At 38.5% G+C, this 24,538-nt stretch overlaps 1 protein-coding gene across 2 annotated transcripts in view; it reads left to right on the forward strand.

Moving 5' to 3' along the window:
• Positions 1-19,709, forward strand: part of LOC136852911 (uncharacterized) — a 59,190-nt gene extending 39,481 nt beyond the window's left edge. For both annotated transcript variants that reach the window (XM_067127867.1, XM_067127876.1), the window contains exons 5-7: positions 7,466-7,685; positions 11,490-11,625; positions 19,363-19,709. In XM_067127867.1, the coding sequence (XP_066983968.1) occupies positions 7,466-7,685; positions 11,490-11,625; positions 19,363-19,642 (636 nt within the window). In that variant the 3' untranslated portion in view covers positions 19,643-19,709. The remainder of the gene's footprint in view (positions 1-7,465; positions 7,686-11,489; positions 11,626-19,362) is intronic.
• Positions 19,710-24,538: the final 4,829 nt, after the last annotated feature.

A 24,538-nucleotide genomic window follows, 5' to 3' on the forward strand; every position in this document is an offset into this window, starting at 1 on the left:
TAAAGGAGGTGAGATTGATAAAAGGAAAGCATCAAATAGCTGATGTATTGACTAAAGCTGGAGTTTCAGGGAAAAGTATTAGAAATTACGTAGAGGGTAAAGAATTGGAGAATAATGGAGATTAGAGGGGATTAGGATAAGAGGTTGGAAGGGGAGGGAGGAGATAAGTGTAATATATGTTAATTTTAAAAGTTAATAATTATTTTTTTTATTTTCTGCATTAGTGAAATGGTATGGGTGTTAAAAAATGTAATAAAAAGCATGTTTAAGTTTAGAAGATGTTTTTATAGCAAAGTATCTGTTCTTGTTGTGACATCAAAGGAAGTGACATCATAGGACGAAAATGGTGGGAGGGAGCAAAATGTAAAAAAATGCAGGCGGGAGTGTAGTGTAGTAGAGCGAGCTCTCTGATGGTTAGGTTGTTAATTTGGGGTTGTAAGTCTGTTTTGTGGTTTTTGTAGTCATAAGCTGGATTGTATAATAAAAGAACAATGTGAACAGACAGGTGGATAGCATTATTGTAGCATTTTTGGATGGGTTAGGCTAGAAAAACTTTCACAGACTAGTTTCATTTTGGTAGTTGGTTAGTCCTAATATCTTGTACTCAGTGCCTTTCAGTACAGTAGATGAGTTTTCGGAGGCACTTTTATTTTAACACTAGCGGCAAGGCTAGCATAGTTGCAAGCTTTCCAGCCTTGACTTTGGTGTCGATTACATGGAGTGTTGTTTTAGTTTTTAAAACATCATAATACTGTAAATGTGTTTTTTGGGGTAGATATGTCCAACCTTCCCACCTCCATTCAATGTGGGAATCAGCTATGTACCGTAATTACTGAGGTAAGTTACTTATATAAAAATGACACTTTTATAATAAAATAGTTTTATATATACTTACCCAGTAATTACATGATTGGAGCCTGCCTGCCTCCCCTCACTAGGACATAAGGGCATAAACAAATTGAAGCTCTTTGCTATGTTTTACTTCTTACACCCGAAAGTGGGCGGGGCATGTCGTCATAACCAAAACAAACTAGCGTGACCCACAATTTCAAAATTTTAAGCTGCTGGTTAAAAGAAACTAATAGCTATGTAATTACTGGGTAAGTATATATAAAACTTTATTTTATTATAAAAGTGTTACATTAATATTTGAAAATTAGTACTGTAAATCATTATTTTATCATAAAATGTATATGTATGTACAGTACAATACAGTATTTAGTCATGAAAACAATATGAAAATACAGAATATTGAACAATATGAAAATACAGAATATTGCTCTAAAAAAAAAAAAAAATCCGTGAATGGGTGAGTTTTCCCGCGAATAATTTATAAATAGGTTCCACAGAAAATTCTGTGAATCACTGAGCCCGTGAATTGTGAGAATGCAAATCCCAGTGTGTTTACTGTAGTACCTCTAGTTTTCGCTATTGTAGCGAAGGTTGTAAAACCAGATTAGTTAAATCTTGCTATGATTCTCATACAATTTGCAGTAAGTGTAGGGATAGGAGTGTAGTAGGGAGAAAACTTGTCCTATGTAATGATTGGGATGAGAAAAAGTGGAAAGTTCTTAAATCTCACCTAGATAAGTTAGAAAGGGATAGGAAGAGTAAGACGGCCTCTAGAGCCAAGAGACGTAGCCTAGAAACTACTCCTAAACCCAGTTTAGAAGATAGCCCTGCTATTCCTGTTACTCTTATTCCTGCTTTTTCTCCTGTTGCTACCCCTCCTACTATGCATCCACCTACTCCTATGCCTGTCTCCCTTGTGTCTGACTCCAATGCCATTGCCAGTTTAGAATCTAGGTTTGATCAAAAGATCAGCTTGGTTGTGAATACAGTGGCAGAGTTAGGCACATCTCCCAAATTAGTGATGGATAATGTGTTCGCTGACAAAGTAACGAGTAATAGTGTTGTGCAAGTGGAGAAGGTGGCTACTCATCCCGCCAGTCCTCCTAGATGAAGGTCACTGTCCTGCTGGAGAAGACATACTGGAGGTTCAAGGGACGCCAGTGGGGTTTGCCCACAGGTAGGTGCCCCCTCAGCCGAACCTGTTGAGCGTTCCCAGGTATCGGCAGACAGCCACTGGAAAGGCGTCTCTCAGGACATTTGTCAGTTGTCCTCCAGTTCCGAGGATTCAGGCGCAGATATGAGGTGCTGCAAGCGATTTTTAGATTCGTCACGTCTGCTGAAGAGATATGCAAATGATGTTGGTTGCTGTTCTCTGCTGCTTGTTAAGCGGTATAAGAAGGCTAGTCTCAGCCCACAGCCTTCCTGTAGTTATGCTGTGGATCCCTCTATCCCTGCCTCGGTCACCATCCACCTTCCACATGGGACAGTCCGGAGGCCTTCTCTCCTGAGCTCCCTTCCCCGACCCCCAAGCTCCAACAAACCCTCACAGGCACCCATCATCATTGTCCAAGTGCCTGGCGCCAGCTCCCTGAGTGCCAAGTGGCAGTTCCCAAGCTCCTGGCGCCAGCTCCTGAGTGCCCGGCACCACCTCCCGAGCACCCAATGCCAGCTCCCAAGCGCTTGGCGTCAGCACCCGAGTGCCCAGTGCCTGTTCCTAAGTGCTCAGCACCAACTCTTCAGTACCAGTTGCCAGCTTCTGAGCGACAAGCCCCACTTCCAGGCGTGGGTCTCCTCCTTTGGTTCAAGATGAGCTGTCTTTGGCTCCAATTAAACAGCAGTTGTCTGAAATAATGAGCTTACTGAAGATAGCTACCTCTGTCTGCAAGACTGCACATGATACGTCCATGTCTCTTGTATCCTCAGAAGAAGAGGTGTTTGATCAAGAGCTTGCTCCTCCTTTGGCATATCAGCTCTTCTTCAGTTTCTGCTGGCAAATTTTCCCACCTTTTTCTCACCAGCTACCCCAGTCTTGCCTGCCTCAACCTTTTACCTTTTTGATGAGGAGTCATTTGGATGATAGAACTAGACTCCTCAAAATGGTACTTTCTTCATCTTCTAAGAAACCCCTTAAGGATATTGGGGATTGGCTCTCTGGTAAGAGGGAGCAAGGCAAAGCATCCTTTGCCTTTCCTCCCTCACGCTTAGTCCGTAGGAGATATTTTTCCTACGTCACTGGGGAAGCTCCTTCTTTGGGAGTTGCTGCCTCCTCCCAAGGAGACTTCTTGGCCTCATCGGCTCTTCCTGATGTTCTGCGTTCTTGTCGGTGAAGATCATGTTTTCATCAGTGGAACTAGACCACTTTGTTAAGGACCTCTTCAAGGTGTTCGAAATCTTTAGCTTTTTGGACTGGACAGTTGGAGCACTGGCCAAGAAGATCGAAGATTTTGAGGACCTAATGGGAGACATTGCCTCGGACTGGCTGGTAGTCCTGTCCTGCTCAGACAAGGCTGTTAGGGATGGCTCTTTTGAGCTGCTGCTCTTTTCTCTATGGGAGTGTTGTAGAAGAGAGAACTCTGGTACCCCTTTACTACTAAATGAGTCACTCACACCCAGAAATTGGCCCTTTTGTTTTTGCTTGTTGGACCCCCATCGCCTCTTCCCTCAGGACACGGTGAGGAAAATTGCTTCTGACCTCCAAAAGAAGTCAGCCCAGGATTTGCTGTCGCAATCTTCCAAACGCCCAAGGATTCTTCTGCATTTACTCCCAATATGGCCTCTCCACTCCAGCAGCAGCCCTTTTGTGGAAATAGGCCCAGGGCACAACCTAGGACCTGCTCCAATGTCTGCTTCTTGACCAGATCCATTAAAAAGGGTCCATCAAAGTTTTTGCCTAAGAAATGAGAAGGGAGCCCATCGTGCACCAGTGAGAGCCAGACTTTACGAGTTTTGGGAGAAGTGGAAGATGAGAGGAACAGAATAGTGAATTATCAAGGTTCTGAAGGAGGGTTATGCCATCCCGGTCATGAAGAGCCCCCTTTAGTCACTTCTCCCATTGCATTGATGGCCTACTCACTAGGCTCAGAGAAACATTTGGCCCTTTTGAAGGAGGTCTCCTCCCTCATTCTAAAGAGGGCCATAGAAGAGCTTGAGGACATCATGTCAGAGGGCCTTTACAACTGTCTTTGTGGTCCCCAAGACATTGGGGGGTTGGAGGCCAGTCCTCTACACTGTATAAGCACCCTCAGTAGGTTTGTCCGTAAGACGAAGTTCAAGATGGAGACAAACCAGTCATTCCTTGTATCCATTCACCAGGGTGATTGGATGATAACCTTGGATATGCAGGATGCATACTTCCATATCCCCATCCATCCAGACTCCAGGAATTATATCAATATTCGTCTTCCAGGACAAAGTCTTCCAGTTTCAGGTTCTTTGCTGCGGCCTCTCTACGGCACCTCAGGTGTTCACCCAAGTCCTCGCTCCAATGGTAAAATAGCTCCATTTGATAGGCATAAATGTCAGTCTGTATTTGGACAACTGGCTCCTTTGATCCCCTTCAAAGGAAAAGTGCACGTGCCAAAGTTACACAAAAATTCACCCTACGTGAGGGGTTCTGGAACCTAACCCTGCTTAAGTTCGGGGTATGACTGTATAATGGTTCTCTGTATCCTCAGACTATTGTTGGTCAGGATTACTTGATCATCTTTCACTTCTCTTTCCGGAGAGCTGGAAGCATTAGGGCAGTGCGTAGTAGAGAGAAATTGTGCCTAATTTTTGTGAAGAGTAGCTGTTCTTGACAGCTGAGACCCTTAGGCGTTTAGCTAGCCTGGTGCCAGATCTCTCCTGCATCCATCTTCTCTCCTTTTACGGGTCCTCATTTTATGCTCCATTTGCTTCCCCACCTGGCTCTCTCACGTCTCTCCCATGCCTTTGCCAGTCTTGTGTCTGGGTTAACAGATGTCAACCTTGTAGTAGTGAAGTGTTGTGCTTGAAGGAGGTGGCTGCTCGTCCTGCCAGTGTTCCTAGGGAAAGGTTCACTGATGTACTCCCCTACACCTGGAACAAGTCATACCAGAAGCCAAAGGGAGGTCAGTGGGGTCAGCTATGAGTGGTCACCCTGTCAGGTATCTACAGACAGCCACTGGAAAGGCATCTTACTGTATGTGCAGTGGAGGAGGTGACTGCCTGACCTTATCGGTTCTCGTAAACCCAGTTCCTGGCATGGGAGTCCGAAGGGGTTTGCCCTGGGTAGTCGCCCCTCAGTCGAGCCTGCTATCTGCAGGTGTCAACAGACAGCCATTAGAAAGGCATCCATAGGTATGTTCTTTTATTCTAGTGATACTCCAATGTAGACAAAAGGGCTGATGGCATTTTTTATGGCAAATCTTGGCTGTTGAAGAGGGGCTTTTCAGATGATATTCACTACTCTTCCTTCTGTAAAAGTGCAGCACCAGTGTTGACGCCCGCCAATCGGAACATCAGTGTCCGTGTGTGTGTGTGTGTTTTTTTTTTTTTTTTGACCATAGCACCCTCTTGTGCTCACTAGTGCCCAATAGTGCCCTGTAGTGCCAGAGCTCATTTTCATATAGAGTTCCCAGCACCAGCTCTCATGCAGTTGGCACCAGCCTACTAGTGGCTGAAGTCAGTCTCTCTTTAACTTGGCACCCCTTTTTTTCTTCTGAGAACATACTGTTGTTCTTTTTTGAGCGCAATTTCCATGGAACACCTAGCTACGGTCTTCAAGTGACCAACTCAAGTCTCTGTTCATCAGGTATCCTCTCTTCAGTTTTGGACTTCCCTCCTTGAGAATCATACAACCACTCTTATTCGGTTTTGTCTGTTTTCTGCTGTTCCAAGAGTTACAGCCGACCCGACTTGATCCCTTATGTGACGTCTATTTGGGTCTTAAAGTTCCGTCCTTTGCAGACATAGTCTTTTATGTACGATTGAACTTGATGAAGAAAGCTATCGCCTCAACAGGGAGTTGGGAGGCTAGCTTGGGATCTTAAAGGAACAAACAGTGCTATTTTTTCTTCACTCCCTCTGATGCTTAACAGAACTAAACTCCTGGGTGAGTCCTTGTCAAATTTTGAAGGAAAGGTCTTTCTTGACTGACATCAGGAGCAGGTGCTAAAAAGATAGGAGACTCTTACATGTTGCCAAGAGACTTTGCTTCTGCTGGTCTCTTAATCATGTCCTGTGTGGATAAGGACAGTTAAGTTAGTTTTTAAGATTTCAATTCTATTGTGATTGCAAGAAGGAGCTTTGGTGCTCTTTTTTTCTACTGGGAGAAGCATTGGTCAGTTTTCCCCTCAGATGGCGATTTCTTCACTCGAGCATTCTTTTGTGGAAAACTTTTAATGAGCTCTAGGCAGAAGGAAGTGCTGTGTACCCGCTACAGCAGTGCCCTTTCCCAAGTACCTGATCACCTTCAGAGATCTTGGTGCCAGCATTCTGGTGTCGAATCCCAAGCGCCCGACACCTGTCCCAGAGCCCTTGGCGCTTCTAACCATACAGGGCTCCCACTGATGAATGCCTAATTCCTTTTCACAATTTTTCTCCTAGAGCATTGTGTTTGACTGAGGCTGAAGTTGTTGCCAAGTTCCGATAAGCATGTTGGACATTTGTTCTAGCTAAGTACAATTCTGCATATGTTTTCAGTCTATACTCGCTGCAGTGGTAGGAGTCAAGATTTTGAGGGCAAATTATTATTTACCTACTTAATATCAGTCAAATGTAACACGATTTATATCGTTATGCATGGAAAGGAAAATATATTGAAATCAGTTTGAATGAGGAACATATTGTTATAATCCTACTGTTTTAATAAATATGTTTTAGTGTACAAATAAAACATTTGACACTATATATAATTTATTTACAAACTGTCTTCATCACCACTCTTGAGGAAGAGGTCATCATCCCCATCCTCATTGTCGCTAGCAATGTCAATGATGACTGGTTCCACGCTCTTATGGATATTGTCCAGTACTCCTCCTCAGAGTGAGGGGATTGTCTAACAGCTGGGGTGGCCAAGTAACTATTACCCACTATAGAAATAATTAGCTATTCATGCTAGAGTAAATCTTGCCATGGGTCTTCTCGCTTATATACAAAGTGGCAAGCCGCAGCACAAATGCAGTCTTGCAAACATGGGGACAATTCCATATCCTGATGGCCATTATCAAATTTGTTGAAGACTAGACTGTAAGTGTGTAAGCATTAGTGACTTACTGCCTACCTGGTGGATGGGCTGAGCCTCGTAACGTCACGAATGGTTTTAGGATCCTTGTCTGTGATTTTCTCGGTTCCGGCATTGGCGACTTCATTTTACTCCATAAATATCAAAACTATTGAACTTAGATACTAAATAATACTTGCAAAAATTAGGTAGGGTTATAAAATATACACTTGCCAACTTTCACTTTTATCTGATGCTTTGATAAAAAGGTGTTGCCAAAAAACCATGTTTCATTGGGTCTGAATCCCTTAGTAATTAGTTGGTTTATGTAAAAAAAATTGTAAACTGATGTTTAAAAACTTAGCTAAGAACTAAAAACTTGGGTGAGAACATAAACAGTATGGTTATCTTACAGCAGGTATGTTTTTCCAGATGTATGAAGAGTCCTGTAATAGTATTGCTGTGCTTTTGCAAAATTTACAAGATACCCCAGCTGTTCCAACTGGTTACCATCGGACATTATTTTGTGTGGAGGATGACTTACCAGGCCTGCCAGATTATGGTAATATTGTAGTTTTGCAGTCATTAGCCAGTTTCCAAAGGGGGAATTATGAAGCGATTGTCACAGCTCTTGATCAGCCAGGTGAAAATGGTAAGCATTCAATACAGCTCTTTTTTTATATACTGTGGTTGAGTGTAGATAAAGGCAGTCCCCGGTTAACGGCGGGCTCAGTTAATGATAATCCGGTTTTATGGCGCTTGTCTAGCGATGAAAATCGGCAATTTTTGGCTCCGAAAATCGTCGATTTCCGCTTGTCAGTGCCAGTAATTGGGTATTGGCACCAATACATACCTAACAGAGGCGCCGATAACCGAAAATCGGCACTTTTCGGCGCCGATAAGCTCAAAAAGCACCGGAAATCGCTGATCGCTGATTTTCGGTTAGTGGTGATTTTCAGTTATCATCACATCCCCAGAACGGAACCCCTCCAATAACCGAGGACTGCCTGTATTCGCATTTCATGATCTTTTGATGATTCTTCTTCCTGGGAGCAATGTAACAAAAAGTAACAATAGTTGTGCATTTTGTGATAGAAGCACCTAATTGTTTTAAAACCTATCTATTTACTATTGTCTAATCTTGCTGTCAGCGACTGTTTTAGGCATGCTCCAAAGAAAAGGAGACACACCAACTTGCCAGGTACTAATCCCGAATATCAAACAATTTTAGTGGCGGTGAGCCATTCTCCATGCGCCTATGCAGCAGGCAATACCTGTTGTATTAGCTCACATATTTTTTGTTCTTCTTTTTCATACTAGTGTTTGTTTATTATTGGCACTTTTCATAATTATTTCACCCAGTTAACTTTCTTTTTATTGTACCAATGGGAATTGTGTATAATTTTTCCAAATTCTTTTAAATAATTTTATTGAATGATATCCTTCCCAGGCTGGGTATGTTGTAAGTGCCTTTTGCTTCCTGTACAAGCCACTGTAATTACTCTTATTTGCCTTTGTACTGCAGCTTCTGATTGGTGTTAGTTATGGTATGAGCAAGTATATTTTTATATGCTTGTAGGGTACTAAGTCTGATGTTGATTTACAGTTAATACACTTCATTCCAGTTTGTGTAAAGTGGCAGTTACAGCGAGTCCACTTGTTAAGCTAGGGGTATTGTTTTTGCTTTAATGTTATGTAATTTTTAAATTCTCTGTCAAACTTGGAAGACCACATACGAAGAGGATTTGAACGAAAATAAATTACTATAGCAGTCTTTTTTGACAATGAAAAGTCATATGATACTACATGGAGATATGCAATATTAAAAACGTTACATAAAAGCAGCATCTGTGGACATTTACCCAGGTTAATCCAAAACTTTTTGACAAATCACACTTTGCAAGTGAGAATTGATGATGTATTGTCAAGTACATTTCCACTTGAAAATGGTGTTCCACAAGGAAGTGTCCTTAGTGGCACACTGTTTACTTTAGCAATAATGTCAGTAATAATCTACCTATCAGAATTAAATGTAACTTGTACACGGATGATTTTGCCATATATTATTCAGCATCTCTCATAAAACATGCAGAGTGAATCATTAGTATAACTATAATAAAAATAGATGAATGTACCTCATCTGTAGGCTTTGAATTTTCTATAAAAAACTCAAACAGTAATGTTTTATGAAAATAAAAAGTGGGAAGAAGGTGAAGAAATAGATTTAAAATTCAGAAATCATTCCATACCAATTGGCCAAACAGCAAAATGTTTGGGATTAGTATTTGATATTCACTTGAACTGGAAAGCCCACATAACTTACATGAAATCAAAGCGTAAAAGAGCATTAAACCTAATTAAAAAACTCTTGAACACTTCATGGGGAGCCGATAGACACACCCTTACCGTACTGTATAAAGTAGCAGTACTATCATTGATTATGGGAGCGAAATATTAGGCTCGGCATCAGATGCATCACTTAAAACGTTAGACCCAGTTCATATTGAAGGCCTTAGAATGTGTTCAGGAGCTTTTCGATCATCACCAACGTCATCTTTACAAGTTGAATGTGGTGAACTACCTCTCTCTCTCTCACCATAGAGAGCTAGTAACAATGAAAAGTGCTCTGAGAATTCAGACAAATGATTCTCCAACCAAAAAATTATTTGGATTAAGAGATGTTTATAAACAGTCATCCACCTCCTTTCCCAGTTAGAGCTAGAAGATTGTTTGAGTCGCTAAATGTAAATATACAATTACCTTTAATAGTAAAGTTATTTCCTCCTTGGACTATGAATAAAATGAGAATTTGTACATACTTAAAATATTTATCAAAAAGGTAGTCATATACCCCAGACCACCATAGACAACATACAGTAGAACATATAATCCGAAAAGGTCCACATTACACAATATACAACAGATCTAAGTCACTATATGGAGTGGGATATGCTGCGGTACCCCCGGACAAAACGTATCAGTTCTCTCTACCAGATGATGCCTCAGTATTTACAGCTAAGTTATGTGCAATAGCATCAGCCATAAAAATAATTAAGGAAGCATCATTTAATAATTTTGTGATTTATAGCGACTCCTGAAGCGCCATTCAAAGCTATAATAAAAAAATAATTTTGTACAACAAATTAATTTTTCACTCCATAAATGATATAATAATGGAAAAAATATTGAAATATTTATGTTGGATCTTTGCCCATGTAGGGATTAAAGGAAATGAAGAGGCTGATAAAGCAGCTAAAGAAGCAGTCCACATGACAAGAGCAAATGTAGGCATCCCTATTAGTGACTATATAAGATATATAAAAACAATCATTGTAAGTAAATGACAAAATATATGGAATGAAGAACCTGAAAATAATAAATTAAAACATAAATTCCAGTGTTGGAAAATGGAGTTCATGATATCAGAGAGAGAACACACACAAGTAATTCTGACGTGTCTTTGAATAGGCCATATTCATTTGACACATGAACACTTAATGAACAGTCCATGTGACCCTCCTCCTGAATGCCCAGTTTGCAAAGTGTTGATAACAGTTACACATGTATTATGTTAATGTCCAAAATATAACCTGCAGCGATTATAAAATTTTGGTAATAGATCAGCGAAGGAAATTTTGTCAAAATCTCCTACATTTTCAGTAATACCAGTTCTAATGTTCATGAGGAGCTGTGATTTAATTGATAAAATATAAAAAGTAAGTACTGTAATGGAAATACGAAAGCCCTTAGGCAACTAATTAATTTTAAAACAATTAAATTTTGAAATTTTACTTAATTTATTTTAAATTTTAATATAATTTATTTTAAATTTTAATATAGATTTTTAGTGAGTATATATGGAAACATGAGTGTATAAATGTATTTATTTTGTGTGTGTGTTCCAGTATAAGAGTGTATGCCTTTGTGCAGTTTTTAATTTCATTTTCATTCTTTCATCACTCTACCAAATGACCTATTTGGTCCCAATGCTATGCTTCTAGCAAAGGCTGGGATTCTTATGTGGTTCAATCTCCTGCCTAAATTCCAAGTGAGACTTAGTATGAGTGGTGGGTTTGCTACGAACAAATCAAGTTTCTGTAACTCGAAACATTATTCTTACAAATCCATTATTCATGTAGTGAAGTGCCCACTTCCCTTCACCATATTCTCACTACCAACCAGTGGTTCACCAGTGTTTGTGCAGACAGTCACTTGTAAATATCCTACTCATTTATGTTAAAGACTTCAGAATGGGGATTTCTTGGGACTTACTGACCTTGATTTGGGGTTGATATTATTGATGGGTTTGTATGAAAAATGTCTTATGTCCTAAAAACTTAATTTTTAGGTTCTGAGTATTGTTTGGTAAAAGTGATCTTCAGTACATGAAATTAACATGGTAGAGTCTTGGTAAATTGTACATAACTAACTGTTTGTACAATTTCCTTTGTTTTAGGTGAATATTCCAGCTACTACAAAGATTCCAGTGATAAAAAGATGACACACATATGTGCAGCTACATTTCGCTTTGTAAAATCAGAGGCATTGATGAAGTTGGGGAAAACTGAAGAATCTCTCATGGAATGTATTAGGTATGTATAAAATGAAATAACTGGTTATTTAATGATAATTTAACATTAAAAAATATTTTGTGTATTACTGTATTTGGGACATGATAATTTTGTCATCTAATACTTGTGACTTAGTATTTGCCATTTGGGTGTATTATTTAAGTACTGATGCAGTAACGTGATTTTTGATGATTGAATCAAGAAATGTGGATAAAGCAAGAAAAATGCTGTTACTGAAATTGCTTTAAGTTGGAAGCTTGAATTTCAAGTCAATGGCCCATGTGGGCTTTTTGCATAAGAATAGAGTTCATCTTCTGAATAATAATAATGCCATAGAGGAAGAAAGAAATTATAATTTGAATTTTCTTGATGTAACTGTCCATAGACATGATAGAAATTTCACCTTTTCAGTGTTTGGGAAATCAACTAACATTGCCTCTTTTGTTCATTATTATTCCAATCACCATCAAAATGTTAAATTCTCTGTCTTTTCTGGAATGGTCTTGAGGGTTTTATGTGTTTGTAGCCCGCAGTTCATTGATGCTGAGATCAAAACTATTTATGATATTGCTTTGAAACTTAAATACCCAAGGACCTTTGTAGATGTAGTATGGAAAGAGCCAGGAAAACATTTTATTTAACTAATAACAAACTTGAATTCAGCAAGCATAATATTCTCAAATTACCATATGATGAAAGGTTTTTACAAATTCCTAGAATTTTAAAACTTTTCAACATAAATGTTGTTTTCAGTAATTTTAATGTTAAGAGTTTAGTGATAAAAAATTCTCCTAAAGATGTTTTTGGTTGCACCTATGAAATTACTTGAAAAATATGTGATAAAATATATTATGGACAAACTGGTAAATCACTTTCACAACAACACAAACAACACCAATATTCTGTGAGAACTGGCCAAATATCGAATGCATTATTCATACATATGAGAGATTTAGATCATCCTATTAACTGGAGTAAAGCAAGACCTTTAGTCCCTTGCAATGATGCAGTTAAAAGGAATATCATCAAATCTTGTTTTATTAAGTCAAATAATGAAAGTATTCTAAATTTTAAGTCTTGGTTTATTTAAACTTGATGCCTTCATAATTAAAAAAGTTGATAAATATATGCAAAATTAATATTCATTTTTATACATGTTTCTGCAATGTGAATGGGTAAGATTCCGTTTGCCTTATGGTTAAGTATATATTTGGATTAGTTTGCTGCATGATCCCGGTTAACATGGTTTGTTTGTTTCTTACCCCTGGCAGTTAACCATCTGGTATTCAAGGTTATACATGTTTTTGGATTTTATAAGCCTAAACTTTAGTATTTCTTGTTGTTTGGTCTTGAGTTCAGTTTGGGACAGCTTGATCCCGGATTATCCTGGATTAACTTTCTGTTTATTACCCTTTGACAACTGACCATCTGGTATTCTTGTTCTTTTGTTTACTGGTAATCTTCTTTGATATCTGTGTCTCATTCATGCCCCGATCGATGCATTAATAAACATGAAAGCGCTTGGCACTGAACTTCATATATATATATATATATATATATATATATATATATATATATATATATATATATATATATATACTGTATATATAATATATATAATATATATATATATATATATATATATATATATATATATATATATATATATATATATATATATATATATATATATATATATATATATATATATATATATATATGTGTGTGTGTGTGTGTGTGTATGTATAACTGAAATCACGAAAAATATGGAACGTGATGAATATATAATAAAGATAAAATCCACAAAGGAAACGAGTTAAGCACTGGAGTGCTGCGAGGCCTTTGGACACTAGTCTGCTAAGTAAAGGACTAGTGTCGAAAGGCCTCAGCACTCAGTTGTCTTGTTTCCTTCTGTGATTTTATCTTATTTATATATATATATATATATATATATATATATAATATATATATAATATATATATATATATATATATATATATATATATATGATTATTATCGCTTTTGCAATGTGATTCATTTATCACACATTACCACAGGTGAAAAATAAGAAACAGGGTGTAGGTCCTGACAGGTTTCACTTTATTTCCAAGCCATTGACGAAGGACTGATACAGAGTGTGAGAAGTCACAAATATATATACTACAAGAACAGTACTGACGAACATACACCACCGTTAGAGGCTCCATATCCCCACTCAGGCCGATGGTGTCGAGGTAGGAGTGGCCTTTAAAACTCATTTGGCTAAAAATCACAATAGACTCTCAGGGGACATTGCTGATAAACAGACCATACCCCACCTCAGATCCACACCTGACAGGTGTCATGGGGGCGGAGTTTGGAAACTCATTAACATTACTACCCTCGTATGTGTTTACAAATATGATAATCCTATTTTCATATATCTCTACTGCCTACCTTAAAGTTTAAACAATTTACAAATTTCTTTTGATATTAAAGGATCAAGTTTATACATCCCTTGACTGATATTCATATTATGGTTGTAACTTTCTTTTATGAAGCTAGATTCAATGATGTTCCTTGCCAGTGCATTATTAGAATATACAATCCTTTTTGCCCCTTCCAGTTGATAGCATGATTGTTCTCACTAACATGTACAAATATACCACTGTTCCTTGTGCATATCTCACACATTTCTTATGTTGTTCAATTCTTTTTCCAGTGCTTTCCTGGTTTGGCCAATATAAAAGTTGTCACAAGACTTACACATGGATTTTATATACACACCTTTAATATTGTGTGGGGAGTTCTTGATAAGTACATTTTTCATTGTTGTATTGTTCTTAAATGCGACATTAACACCAAAATTCTTAAGAAGATGAGGGATATCTTTCATATTATTATTATAAGGCAGAACAAGCAAATTTTTTTTGTTTGTAAGTTCTTTCTGGTTTTGATACATAGTCTTTTTGCCGCCTCAAATGCACTGTTTAATACACTATCAGGATATTTCAATTTTTTGCCTGCATTCCTAATCTTATCTATTTCATCATCAATATATTCAGGCTACATACCCGTAATGCTCTTAAAAACATAGATGAAAACACTGACTTTTTAACCTTATTGCTTTGTCCAGAATAGAAATGCACATAGAAGAAATATTAGTGGGTTTTCTATACACACTATATTTAAACCCACTACTATTTCTTTCTCGTATGAGGACATCCAGAAACGGTAAGCACCCATCATTTTCCATTTCCATCGTGAATTTAATTGATGGTACTAATTGATTTAACTTAGCAAAAAGTTTTTACATCTTGGTTCCCTGGCCATACACAAATTATGTCGCCAACATACCTAAACCATGTTACATTACGTGGGATTATGTTGTTTAATATCTTCTTTTCAAAAAATTCCATATATAAGTTACTTAACACTGGGGATAGAGGGTTTCCATTGCCATACCAAAACTTTGTGAGTAAAATTTACCATTAAATTCAAATTTACAATCTTTTACACATAATTTAATCAGTTCAATTAAAGTACTTTTTCAGAAAATGGGATATCCAGCTGTGTGTTCTCTAACAATTCAGATAAAACGCCATCAGATCATCTATTGGCACCTTTGTGAATAGTGATACAACATCAAAACTTACAAGCCTGGATTCACTATTAATCTCTACACTATTTAGTTTATTTATCAGGTCCACATTATTCTTGATATTTGCATTTGAGATGGTACCTACTAATGGGTTGAGAATATCTACTAAGTACTTCTAGCTTGTATGATGCGGAACCAACTGAACTGATAATTGGCCTGGCAGGAAAGTTTGCTTTGTGAGTTTTTATTGTACCATACATGTATGGTAGCGATGGAGAGGTCACACACAACTTCTTTATAAGGCTTTCAAGGACCTTTTAACAGGTTTTTTTACTTTCTTATTGAAACCACTATTCACATTGTCTAATCGGGTTCTTATTTAATTCTTTATATGTGTTATCATCACCTAAAAGATTTTGCATTTTTCTATATATTCACTTTTATTTAAAATTACAAGGGCGCCTGATTTATCTGCTTTTGTCATGTGTATATTTTTATCTTTATTCAGTTCATTAATAGCAACCATAAATCTTTTGGGGACGTTTGTGGTGTCTGATTTTTCATACTTCCATAAATCACTCCCTTAACCATGTTCACTTCTTCATTCGTTAAATCACTATATTTTTCCAAATTACACAGTCCTTTAGTTATTTCCACACTGTTCCTTCCGCCAGGAGATAAAGCAAAGTTTAAACCGTAGCCTAAGGCACTAGTTACATTTCTATCCAGCTGTTTGTTTGATAAGTTGACGACACATTCATGATTGGCGTTGTTGGTCCAAGGGCTTCTTTCAATCAACAGTTTCATTTTATTATCGTGTTTCCGTTTCAGTTTCCGATACACTTGATTCCTCATCTTCACATGACAATATTCACGTAGGGAATCTCTCCAATCTGGTGGTATTGAGGCTTCAAATGTCGTCTTTTCCTCGTGAGATCTTCAAAATTCTTTTGGTTTCCAATGTTTTGATGTTGATATGTTTTTCCAATATGGCACGTTGTATTTCACCGAAGGTTGGTCTTCTAATTTCAGCAAGGAATTGGTTATGAACGATCTTGGTATCACTTGTTCATCCCGACATTCACGTATAAGCAGTCCCCGTTTTACGACGGGTCCGTCTTACGATGTTCAGAGGTTGTGACACTTTTCAGACATATTCATTAGAAATTGTTTCCCGGTTAATGGCGCATGTTCCGGGGTTATGACACGTAGCAAAACAACAAATACACGTGCTATTACAGTGACTGTTTACGTTTTCTTGCGTCTGGTGGCATGCTACAGATGACTACAGTTTAAAAACCTTCCTGATTGTGGTAAGTGTGAGGCGTCATCTTGGCCATAATCAGAGGGTTAAAGACTAGATGTTCAGCCCAATGCGAATGACTTGTTCATTAGCTTCGAGTTGGCCAAGAAACTGTTTCCAAATTATCATTACTCTGATTAGTGAGATGATGAAACGAGCGTACCCCGCAACTTTCTGGTGGACATCAGTACATTTTGGGCCAGATCTTTCGAGGCCAGGGCCGTCTGTCTGTACATCCTATTCAGGAAGAACCTGTCAGTCGAGTACTAGGATGGATTGTAATCATGCTGATCACATTCATCTCCTTTTACCTTGGGACATTGACCATAGGTTCTTGGACACCTTTTCCTTGGGTCCTATGGTGGATGCTCAACAAATCATGTAGTTCACCCAGCTCTTGAGGGGCAGGTTGCATCTCTCCTAAGGTGTGCAGCTGCAAGGAGGTGTATGTGGGACTGGCCTCCTCCATTTCTCCTGTCTTCCTTCATCTTCCAGTGAATGAGCTGTCACTTGCTGGATGGGCATGCATGCAGGTGATCTAGATGACTGAGTATCCTATCTGTAATCTAGTTCCATTTGGATTAGTTGATGCAAATCCTTCCTTCTTTCTAGCAAGGGGAGAGAGGGACTGACTATGAACAAACCAGTTGGTTATTCTTAGGTTTATAGTCTCCGACACTGTGGGTTCATCCAAACCTTTTCGAATCAAGGATATTACATTCCATTTATTTGCAAATGTTCAGTAGATCACAGGTATGGTCTCCTTCCTTTGCTCTTTCATAACCAGGGAAAGAGTACCCAGGTGAGCCAAATTACCAGTCAGTTCAGAGTTTTGCTGGGAATCCTCCCTTCAAAAGTAAGTCTCCCATATTTAAAGACTGAGGGCTTGTATTTGTGTAGGAACAAATGACAAATTTTTAAAGTAATTTGTATTTTTCCTTGCATACAAACCTGAGGTCTTTATATAAAGGGCCCATCTCTTACCACCCCTCATTCTCTTACATGGACCAAAACATGAACTGCGTAAAATTGAATTGGTGGGCAGTGCTTTCGCCTTTACCATCGGTAGCCATTACCATAACCACCTTGAAAAAGTTTAACAGCCAGTTTTCCAGCTCACTGAAAGTTAATCCCATATGTAAAGGCCTCAGGTTTGTATGTTAGGAAAAATACAAATTACTTTAAAAATTTGTAATTTAATAATGAAAATTATCATAACACACAAAAATACAACAAAAAGCCATTGTTCCTTACCTGCAACCTTACAGGAAAAGTAGAAAAGTAGGGATTGTGTTATTGTGATAGGTATCACTAAATATGAAAACAAGCTATGACTAGTACTGCTGTGTTAAATCTGTTTCTGAGTGGTAGGGAATCCATTTTAACCCTGTCTAACTTAGTATACTGCTTCCTGGGCATGTCATCTTCCCAGGCAAGATTTTTTGGATGAACATGAAATTAAAATATAACTTATGAAGTACTGTATCAAGAAAAAATTGGCAAACCATAACTTAAGAAGTACTGTATCAAGAAAAAATTGGCAAACCATATGTCTATATATCAAGAGTAGAAGTTAAATGTTTCCCTCATTTAGATCACTAAACAGCCATGTACAGTATTAGCACAAGGAACATAGCAAAGTACTATATATTTTCTTGTAAAATTAAGTACAAAGGTGTTTTGAATACTATGAAAACTTAAGTTTGTGGAATTTTAATTATTTAGTTATAAATGATATGTTTAACCAGACCTCTGAAACAACTACTGATAACATTGTGTAACTGAATATAAATTGGCTCAATTCCTAATCAGTTTAAGATTATTCAATAATTTGAAAACTCTTGAATATTTTAAAGTGCCTGTATAGCTTAACCAGATTACATGGTAGAATGTAAGACTTGTTGATTTAACCAGAAGCTTGTTTTTGAGGTATGTAGAATGGAGCAGGAAAATTGAAATAACTGGAGAGCCAAGGAAACTAGAGGGAGGGTAGTAAAAGTGCTGGAGGGAAACTAGAAATGCATATATACATTATTGTGCAGGCCACACTGCAAGCATAACAGCCCTAAAGTTATTGTTATTTAAAGACTGAATCATTGTTGACTTTGTTTTAACATGCTTTTTTCCCATTTTTATACGGGTAAGCACGATGCCGTCTTTTGAAGGACTTTGATTTGGCGTTGGGGTAGGCTGTAGCCTCGATCGGCTGCCCTGCCTGACATTGCTTAGACCCCGGTAATGATGTGTACGTGTATCGTACCAATCCCGAGGTCCCTTTCTCCCAGCAGCGAGGAGAACTGGGTGATGTGAAATCATATTTTACTTTTTGATGATGATTGGAGTATTTACCATAGTGAAATAAATTCTTCTTGTAGTGGTTCAAAGCTACCTAGAGCATAGAAAAGGATGCAGTGTTCCTTTTGTCTTTCAATTCTTTACATTTTTAGGAACATTTTTATAAAGCTATCAGAGATCAAATTAACTTAAAAAATTTTTCCACTAGGAAAATTTTTAAATACTACTGCAGTGGCATTGAATGTACAAATAAAGCATGAAGTGAATAATATAAAAGTAATAAAGAAAAGTAAGATTGGAAAGCCAAATTACAAGGATAGGAGAAGAAAAGAGAAATATAAGTGTAGACAGTTTTTTGACAACAGTATATCTGTTATACAAGAACATAAGTGAAAGGGTTGAAGCTGGCAAAACTACTATGACTATGTAGATAATTACAATGCTGCATACTTAAATCTGAACACCATTAGACTCAAGAGGGATGCTCTAAAACTTGGTTGTGTTGGAACGTAGCCTTCAAGCAATAGGATATAGCAGTGTAAATTAACAAGTATTTTATGGTTTTTTTCTCCTCTCTCAGATTGGAAGGAGATCTTTCTTGGGTCATGGGAATCTCCACTTCGGCGTGGGAAATTTGCATCTTAATTCTCAAGACTTTGGTGTATTCATTGCTCTCTGTGTTACATGAGCAGAAGAAAAACACTAAGAGTCACAGACACTACAAGCGCTTAGCCACACAAAATATGGAAGTATTACCTCAAAGTATGGATTTGCCATGGTGGGAAGAATTATCTATGTCTGATAAACTTCTTATGGAAAGCATTTACTGTTTTCTAGATGATAGATTAAAGGGCTCATAATTTATATAAATTTATACATTATTTTCATTACTTCTACTGGCCAATTTGTAAATAAATTTTACTTTTACTTCTGTCTATTTATTATACCCACAAAGAAGTTAGCCATTCATTTTCTACCTCATGTAATTACTGAAGGTGAATTAGGATCGTCCTCTTTTTTTTTTTTTTTTTTTCCATTCACCATTTTCTCTTCTTTCCTTATCAAAACTGGTCTTTAGCAGGTGAACTCAGCATTATCTTTGATGTGGTCTAGATTATGCCTCTGTATAATTGTTGATCATCAGATCATGCTGGACTATTAATTGAAGAACTTACAGGCTCAAACAATCCATGTTGTCTCTTTGAAAATGAAACTAATGCTTAATTCTTAAAAACAAAATGAATTATCATTGGTCAATGTACTTCAGGTAGGTTCATATTGAATGCAAGGGGCCAACCTGTGCTCCAGTGGCCCATTTTCCCATTGTAATTGTATGTCTGCAACATAGTCCAACGCCTCAAGCTCCACACAGTCACATTCATATAGTAAGACTGGAAATTATGTCAGCTGCATATCATAGTCTTTTTTTGGAGTTGACAGTAAAAATACCCTTGGCCAATAGGATTCAAACTTCTGTCTTATGAAATATAAAAAGAATGTCATCTTAGCATCACTGTTTTGTTTTATTTTGCTAAATAAAAAAAAAAGTTAAAAATATGTTCATGAACATTTCCACAACTAGTCTTATTTAATGACTGTCCAGAGGTGCTTAACATAGCCTAAGGGATCTCAAATAAAATTTGTGTCGGATGCTATGGGCCACAGCATAGTATTGAAGACTACTGTACTTAAAATCAGTGTAAGCAGATATCCATTTTGGTAAAAATGAAGTATAGTTTAATAACTAAAAAAGAGAAAAAATACAAAGTAATTGTGGAGTCCTAGAGTACTGTACTGTCATATGAATTTTATATCAAAGCCACAGTACTGAAGTAACTGCCTTTACTGACAAATCCTTCCTTAGAGAATTTAGTGGGAAAATAATCACCTGATTAACAGAGATGGTCTTGACCTGTCACATCTACTCTTGCCTCTAATTTTCAAGGTAACTTGCACTGTGACAATGAGTTTATGTGACTGAATAGTTGAATAGATTCTTTAGTATGTACACCCACCAAAGAAACCGATGTCGCCTCGCCAAACCTTGCTGGGAGAGATCATGTCCTTCTTGCTCTGAACGGTGGCTGAAGTTACAACTACCAATGCATAGTTACGATGGTTCGAATGAGAGGAGGAGGGAAATTACAAAATTCAGACAAAAAAGTGCAATAATGACTGAAATATATTTCAAGGAGAGAGAGAGAGAGAGAGAAATTTTATTCTTTTAAGAAATGTAATCGTATTTTATTTCAATATTAATTATCTCTTTTAAGCACCGAGCACGTGGGGGTGGGGGATAGGAGGATATTATGATAAGGAGGTTGAAGGTGATGGGCAATGGGGTGATGTTAATGTAGGGCTTGAAGAGATTCGCTTATCAACATATTTGAAGTGGCGATATTAATACCCTTATTGATAACAGTTAATATCAATTATTCCAATTCGCCATGAAGACATAGATATGTATCATTATAGCATTACTTATATCATCGTTTACGTTCTGAATAGTTTTGAGGGAAAGTGGGGGGACCTGGTTTTCCGATGAGGGAGTTTGCGACACAGCCATGGATGATGCGTATCCCAAAAGCCAGTAGCTGAGTAGTTTTGACGGCTGGGGATTTGCAGCCTCTGTGTAACTTTATTAACTGGTAAACACGATTATCTATATTACGGCAATCTCCACCATATTGTTGTCTTCTTTAGTCTATATAATATATACTTATATATGGCATTTTTTTGTAGAGATGGTGGCAGCAAACAAAGACAACTCTGTTGAGCATATAACTCAAAGAGGTCGGATCATTGGTGAGTGGGAGCGTGGTGTTCCAACACGAGATATTGCCGTGAGCGTTGGAGTGTCAACTCGCACAGTCCAAAGGTGGATATCAAGATGGCGGTAAGAGGGAACATTGGCAAATAGACCTAGGAGAGGACGCCCACGCATAACAACACGACAACAAGACAAACAAATCATTGCAGTATCCATAGACGACCCCCTGATAACCTCAGTAACTATCACGCAAGAATTGCATCTCTCGTGCACTCAACAGACAACCAGACAGCGACTGAGGGAGCATGGTATCAGGTGCCATGTTCTGGCGGTCAAAGAGGAGTTAAAGGAATGGCATCGTGACACTCATCTGGGCTTTGCTCTGCAACATGTTGTTTATGATATCGATGACTGGAAGAATGTAATCTTCAGTGATGAAACTTACTTTACATTGATAGTCCAGAGCAATGCACGTCTGTCAACGCATCGGCACAAGATATGATGCTAGAAATATTCAGGAGAGAGCTAGGAGTGGGAGGTTGTCTTCGAAGTCAACCACGAGGTCGTCTTCGAAGTCGACCTCGATGTCGTCCTCGAAGTCGACCTCAAGGTTGTCCTCGAAGACGACCTCGAAGGCGTCCTCAAAGTCAACCTCGAGGTTGTCCTTGAAGTCGACCTCGAGGTCGACCTCAAAGTCGTCCTCGAGCTCGTCCTGGAAGCCGTCCTCGAGCTTGTCCTTGAAATTGTGCTTGAGCTCGTCCTCGAAGCAGTCCTCGAAGTCGTCCTCAAGCTCGTCCTCGAAGACATCCTCGAGCTCGTCCTCGAAGTCTTCCTCGAGCTCATAATCGAAGTCGTCCTCGAGCTCGTCCTCAAAGTCGTCCTCGATGTCGTCCTTGAAATCGACCTCGAGGTCGTCCTTGATGTCGTCCTCAAAGTCTTCCTCGAGCTCATAATCGAAGTCATCCTCGAGCTCGTCCTTGAAGTTGTCCTCGAGGTCGTCCTCGAAGTCGACCTCGAGGTCATTTGAGGTCGACAACCTCGAAGTCGTACTCGAGCCCATCCTCGAAGTTTTTCTCGATGTCGTCTTCGAAGTCGTCCTCGAGCCTCCAGCCTCGATCCCTCGAGCTTGTTCTCGATGTCGTCCTAAAGGTCATCCTCGAAGTCTTCCTCGAGCTTGTGGAATGCTACTGCACCTATACTCAAGGTTTTACACAACACTCGAGCCGTATGTGGGTGAACTAATTAGATAAAGTCTAGTATGGCTCTGGTGTTGTGTAAAACCCTGAGTATATAATTAAATAGCATGCTTGTCACAAAATAAAATTTGATTCTGTAAATCAAATTATCATGTTCAAGGAAGTTGCTGTATATTATCAGTATGAATATATTAATATGTTTATTATTTATTTGTTATCTTTATTTAATTACTCTATATGTTAACATTTATTAGTTTATCCATTTAATCATTTATACAAGAAATATATTTCTTGAGTTTCAGATTTTTGAGTGATAGCATGTTCATCCCTGCCACAATCTGTCATAACATTTTTGGGTGTTAAAACCCGACATTGAAAAGTAAATAATAACTTGTATCACCTTTATTATTTTACACACAAAAAGTAGTCAAGAGATAGTGAATACATTTGGAGGTGAAGGTTCAAGTTTTAGAAAATGTTCTAACCCACAACCTGGTCATCAGTCCAGGTCTACATAAGTTCATGAGTGACTTGACTGCTTTTATTTTTTTTTATAGCTTTCACTTTTACGTTACGTTTATCAACTTAAAATTGCTTTCAACTTCATCTACTCATAATTAGTTTAGTTTACATTTCCATGGTCTACAGTATTCTTTTGTCTTATAATTTTCCTCTTGTTACAATATACCTTTTACTGTATGTGTGTATAGTTTATGCACTCATACAAGGTTGCCATTTTGAACAGTAATATGGCAGTTCCTAAAAACTAGTTTCTTGGTAAATGAATATATGTGGAGGTGAAAGTTAAGTTTCAGAAAATAATGTTCTAACCCACAATGTGCTCATCTGATTTACATTTGTTCTTACATGATATACAAACAGTCGGTGCTTTACATTAAGAATTACTTTCAGTGAAGCTGGAAATGGCTGCTAAACTTTCGAACAAGGCAGATAGGCAGTTAACTACCATCTGGTAGGCGGAAGTCCTGCCTGCCTGGATGTAAACATTCCAATTTGCTTTTGGCCATCGTGCTGTGCAGACGTGTGTTCCTTCACTCTCCGCCTGATTGCCGTTAAGCTCTTTTTGCCAGTGGGATATTTCTTGTTTTTCATTGTGTATATCTGTGTGTTTGTTTTTGTATATTACAATGCAAACCCACAGATCTGATAAGCCTGTGTGTAAAGCTGTCAACCCCCAGCATGTGTGTTCTGGGGTTGGCAGCAAGGGGTGTAACAATTTTCACTCCTCCTTTGTTGTTGACCCTCACTCCCTTTATACCTCTTGCAGGGGACATGATTGTAACCCTGATCTGACTTGTGCTGAGTGTTGCTCTTGGTCATCTGCACAGTAGGCGAAGTTTACCAGAGGAAACAGTATCGGAGAAAGGCTGTTAAGGCATTGTCGGAAGGTTTTACGCCCCCGACAACGCCCTTGGCAGCTGACCCTTCGTCCTCGTTTCTCTCTCCCGGTAAGCTTCCCTGTCTGGCTGTCTCTCCTTTGTTCTCTTCTCTCGCCTGTCGGAGATGGGGGGTGGGGGGGGTCAAGACAACCTCTTCTTGGGGGCCTCCGCTCGCTCCGAGGGGGGAAAACTTTCCCTCGGAGCAAGAGGGGTCTCCCACTACTAACCCAACTTTTGATTCTTCAGGTTTGGTGGCCGAGCATCACCAGGCAATGGGTCTGCAGGCAGCTTGGCTCTCCTTGAGGGCTCTCTGATTCTCCTGCCATGGCTGCTCCTGTTTGCTGCTGCTCCCTGATGAATGGGGGACCTGACTGCCATCCTGAAGAAGAT

This window comes from Macrobrachium rosenbergii, chromosome 3, assembly GCF_040412425.1.
Source record: "Macrobrachium rosenbergii isolate ZJJX-2024 chromosome 3, ASM4041242v1, whole genome shotgun sequence".
Classification (NCBI taxonomy): domain Eukaryota; kingdom Metazoa; phylum Arthropoda; class Malacostraca; order Decapoda; family Palaemonidae; genus Macrobrachium; species Macrobrachium rosenbergii.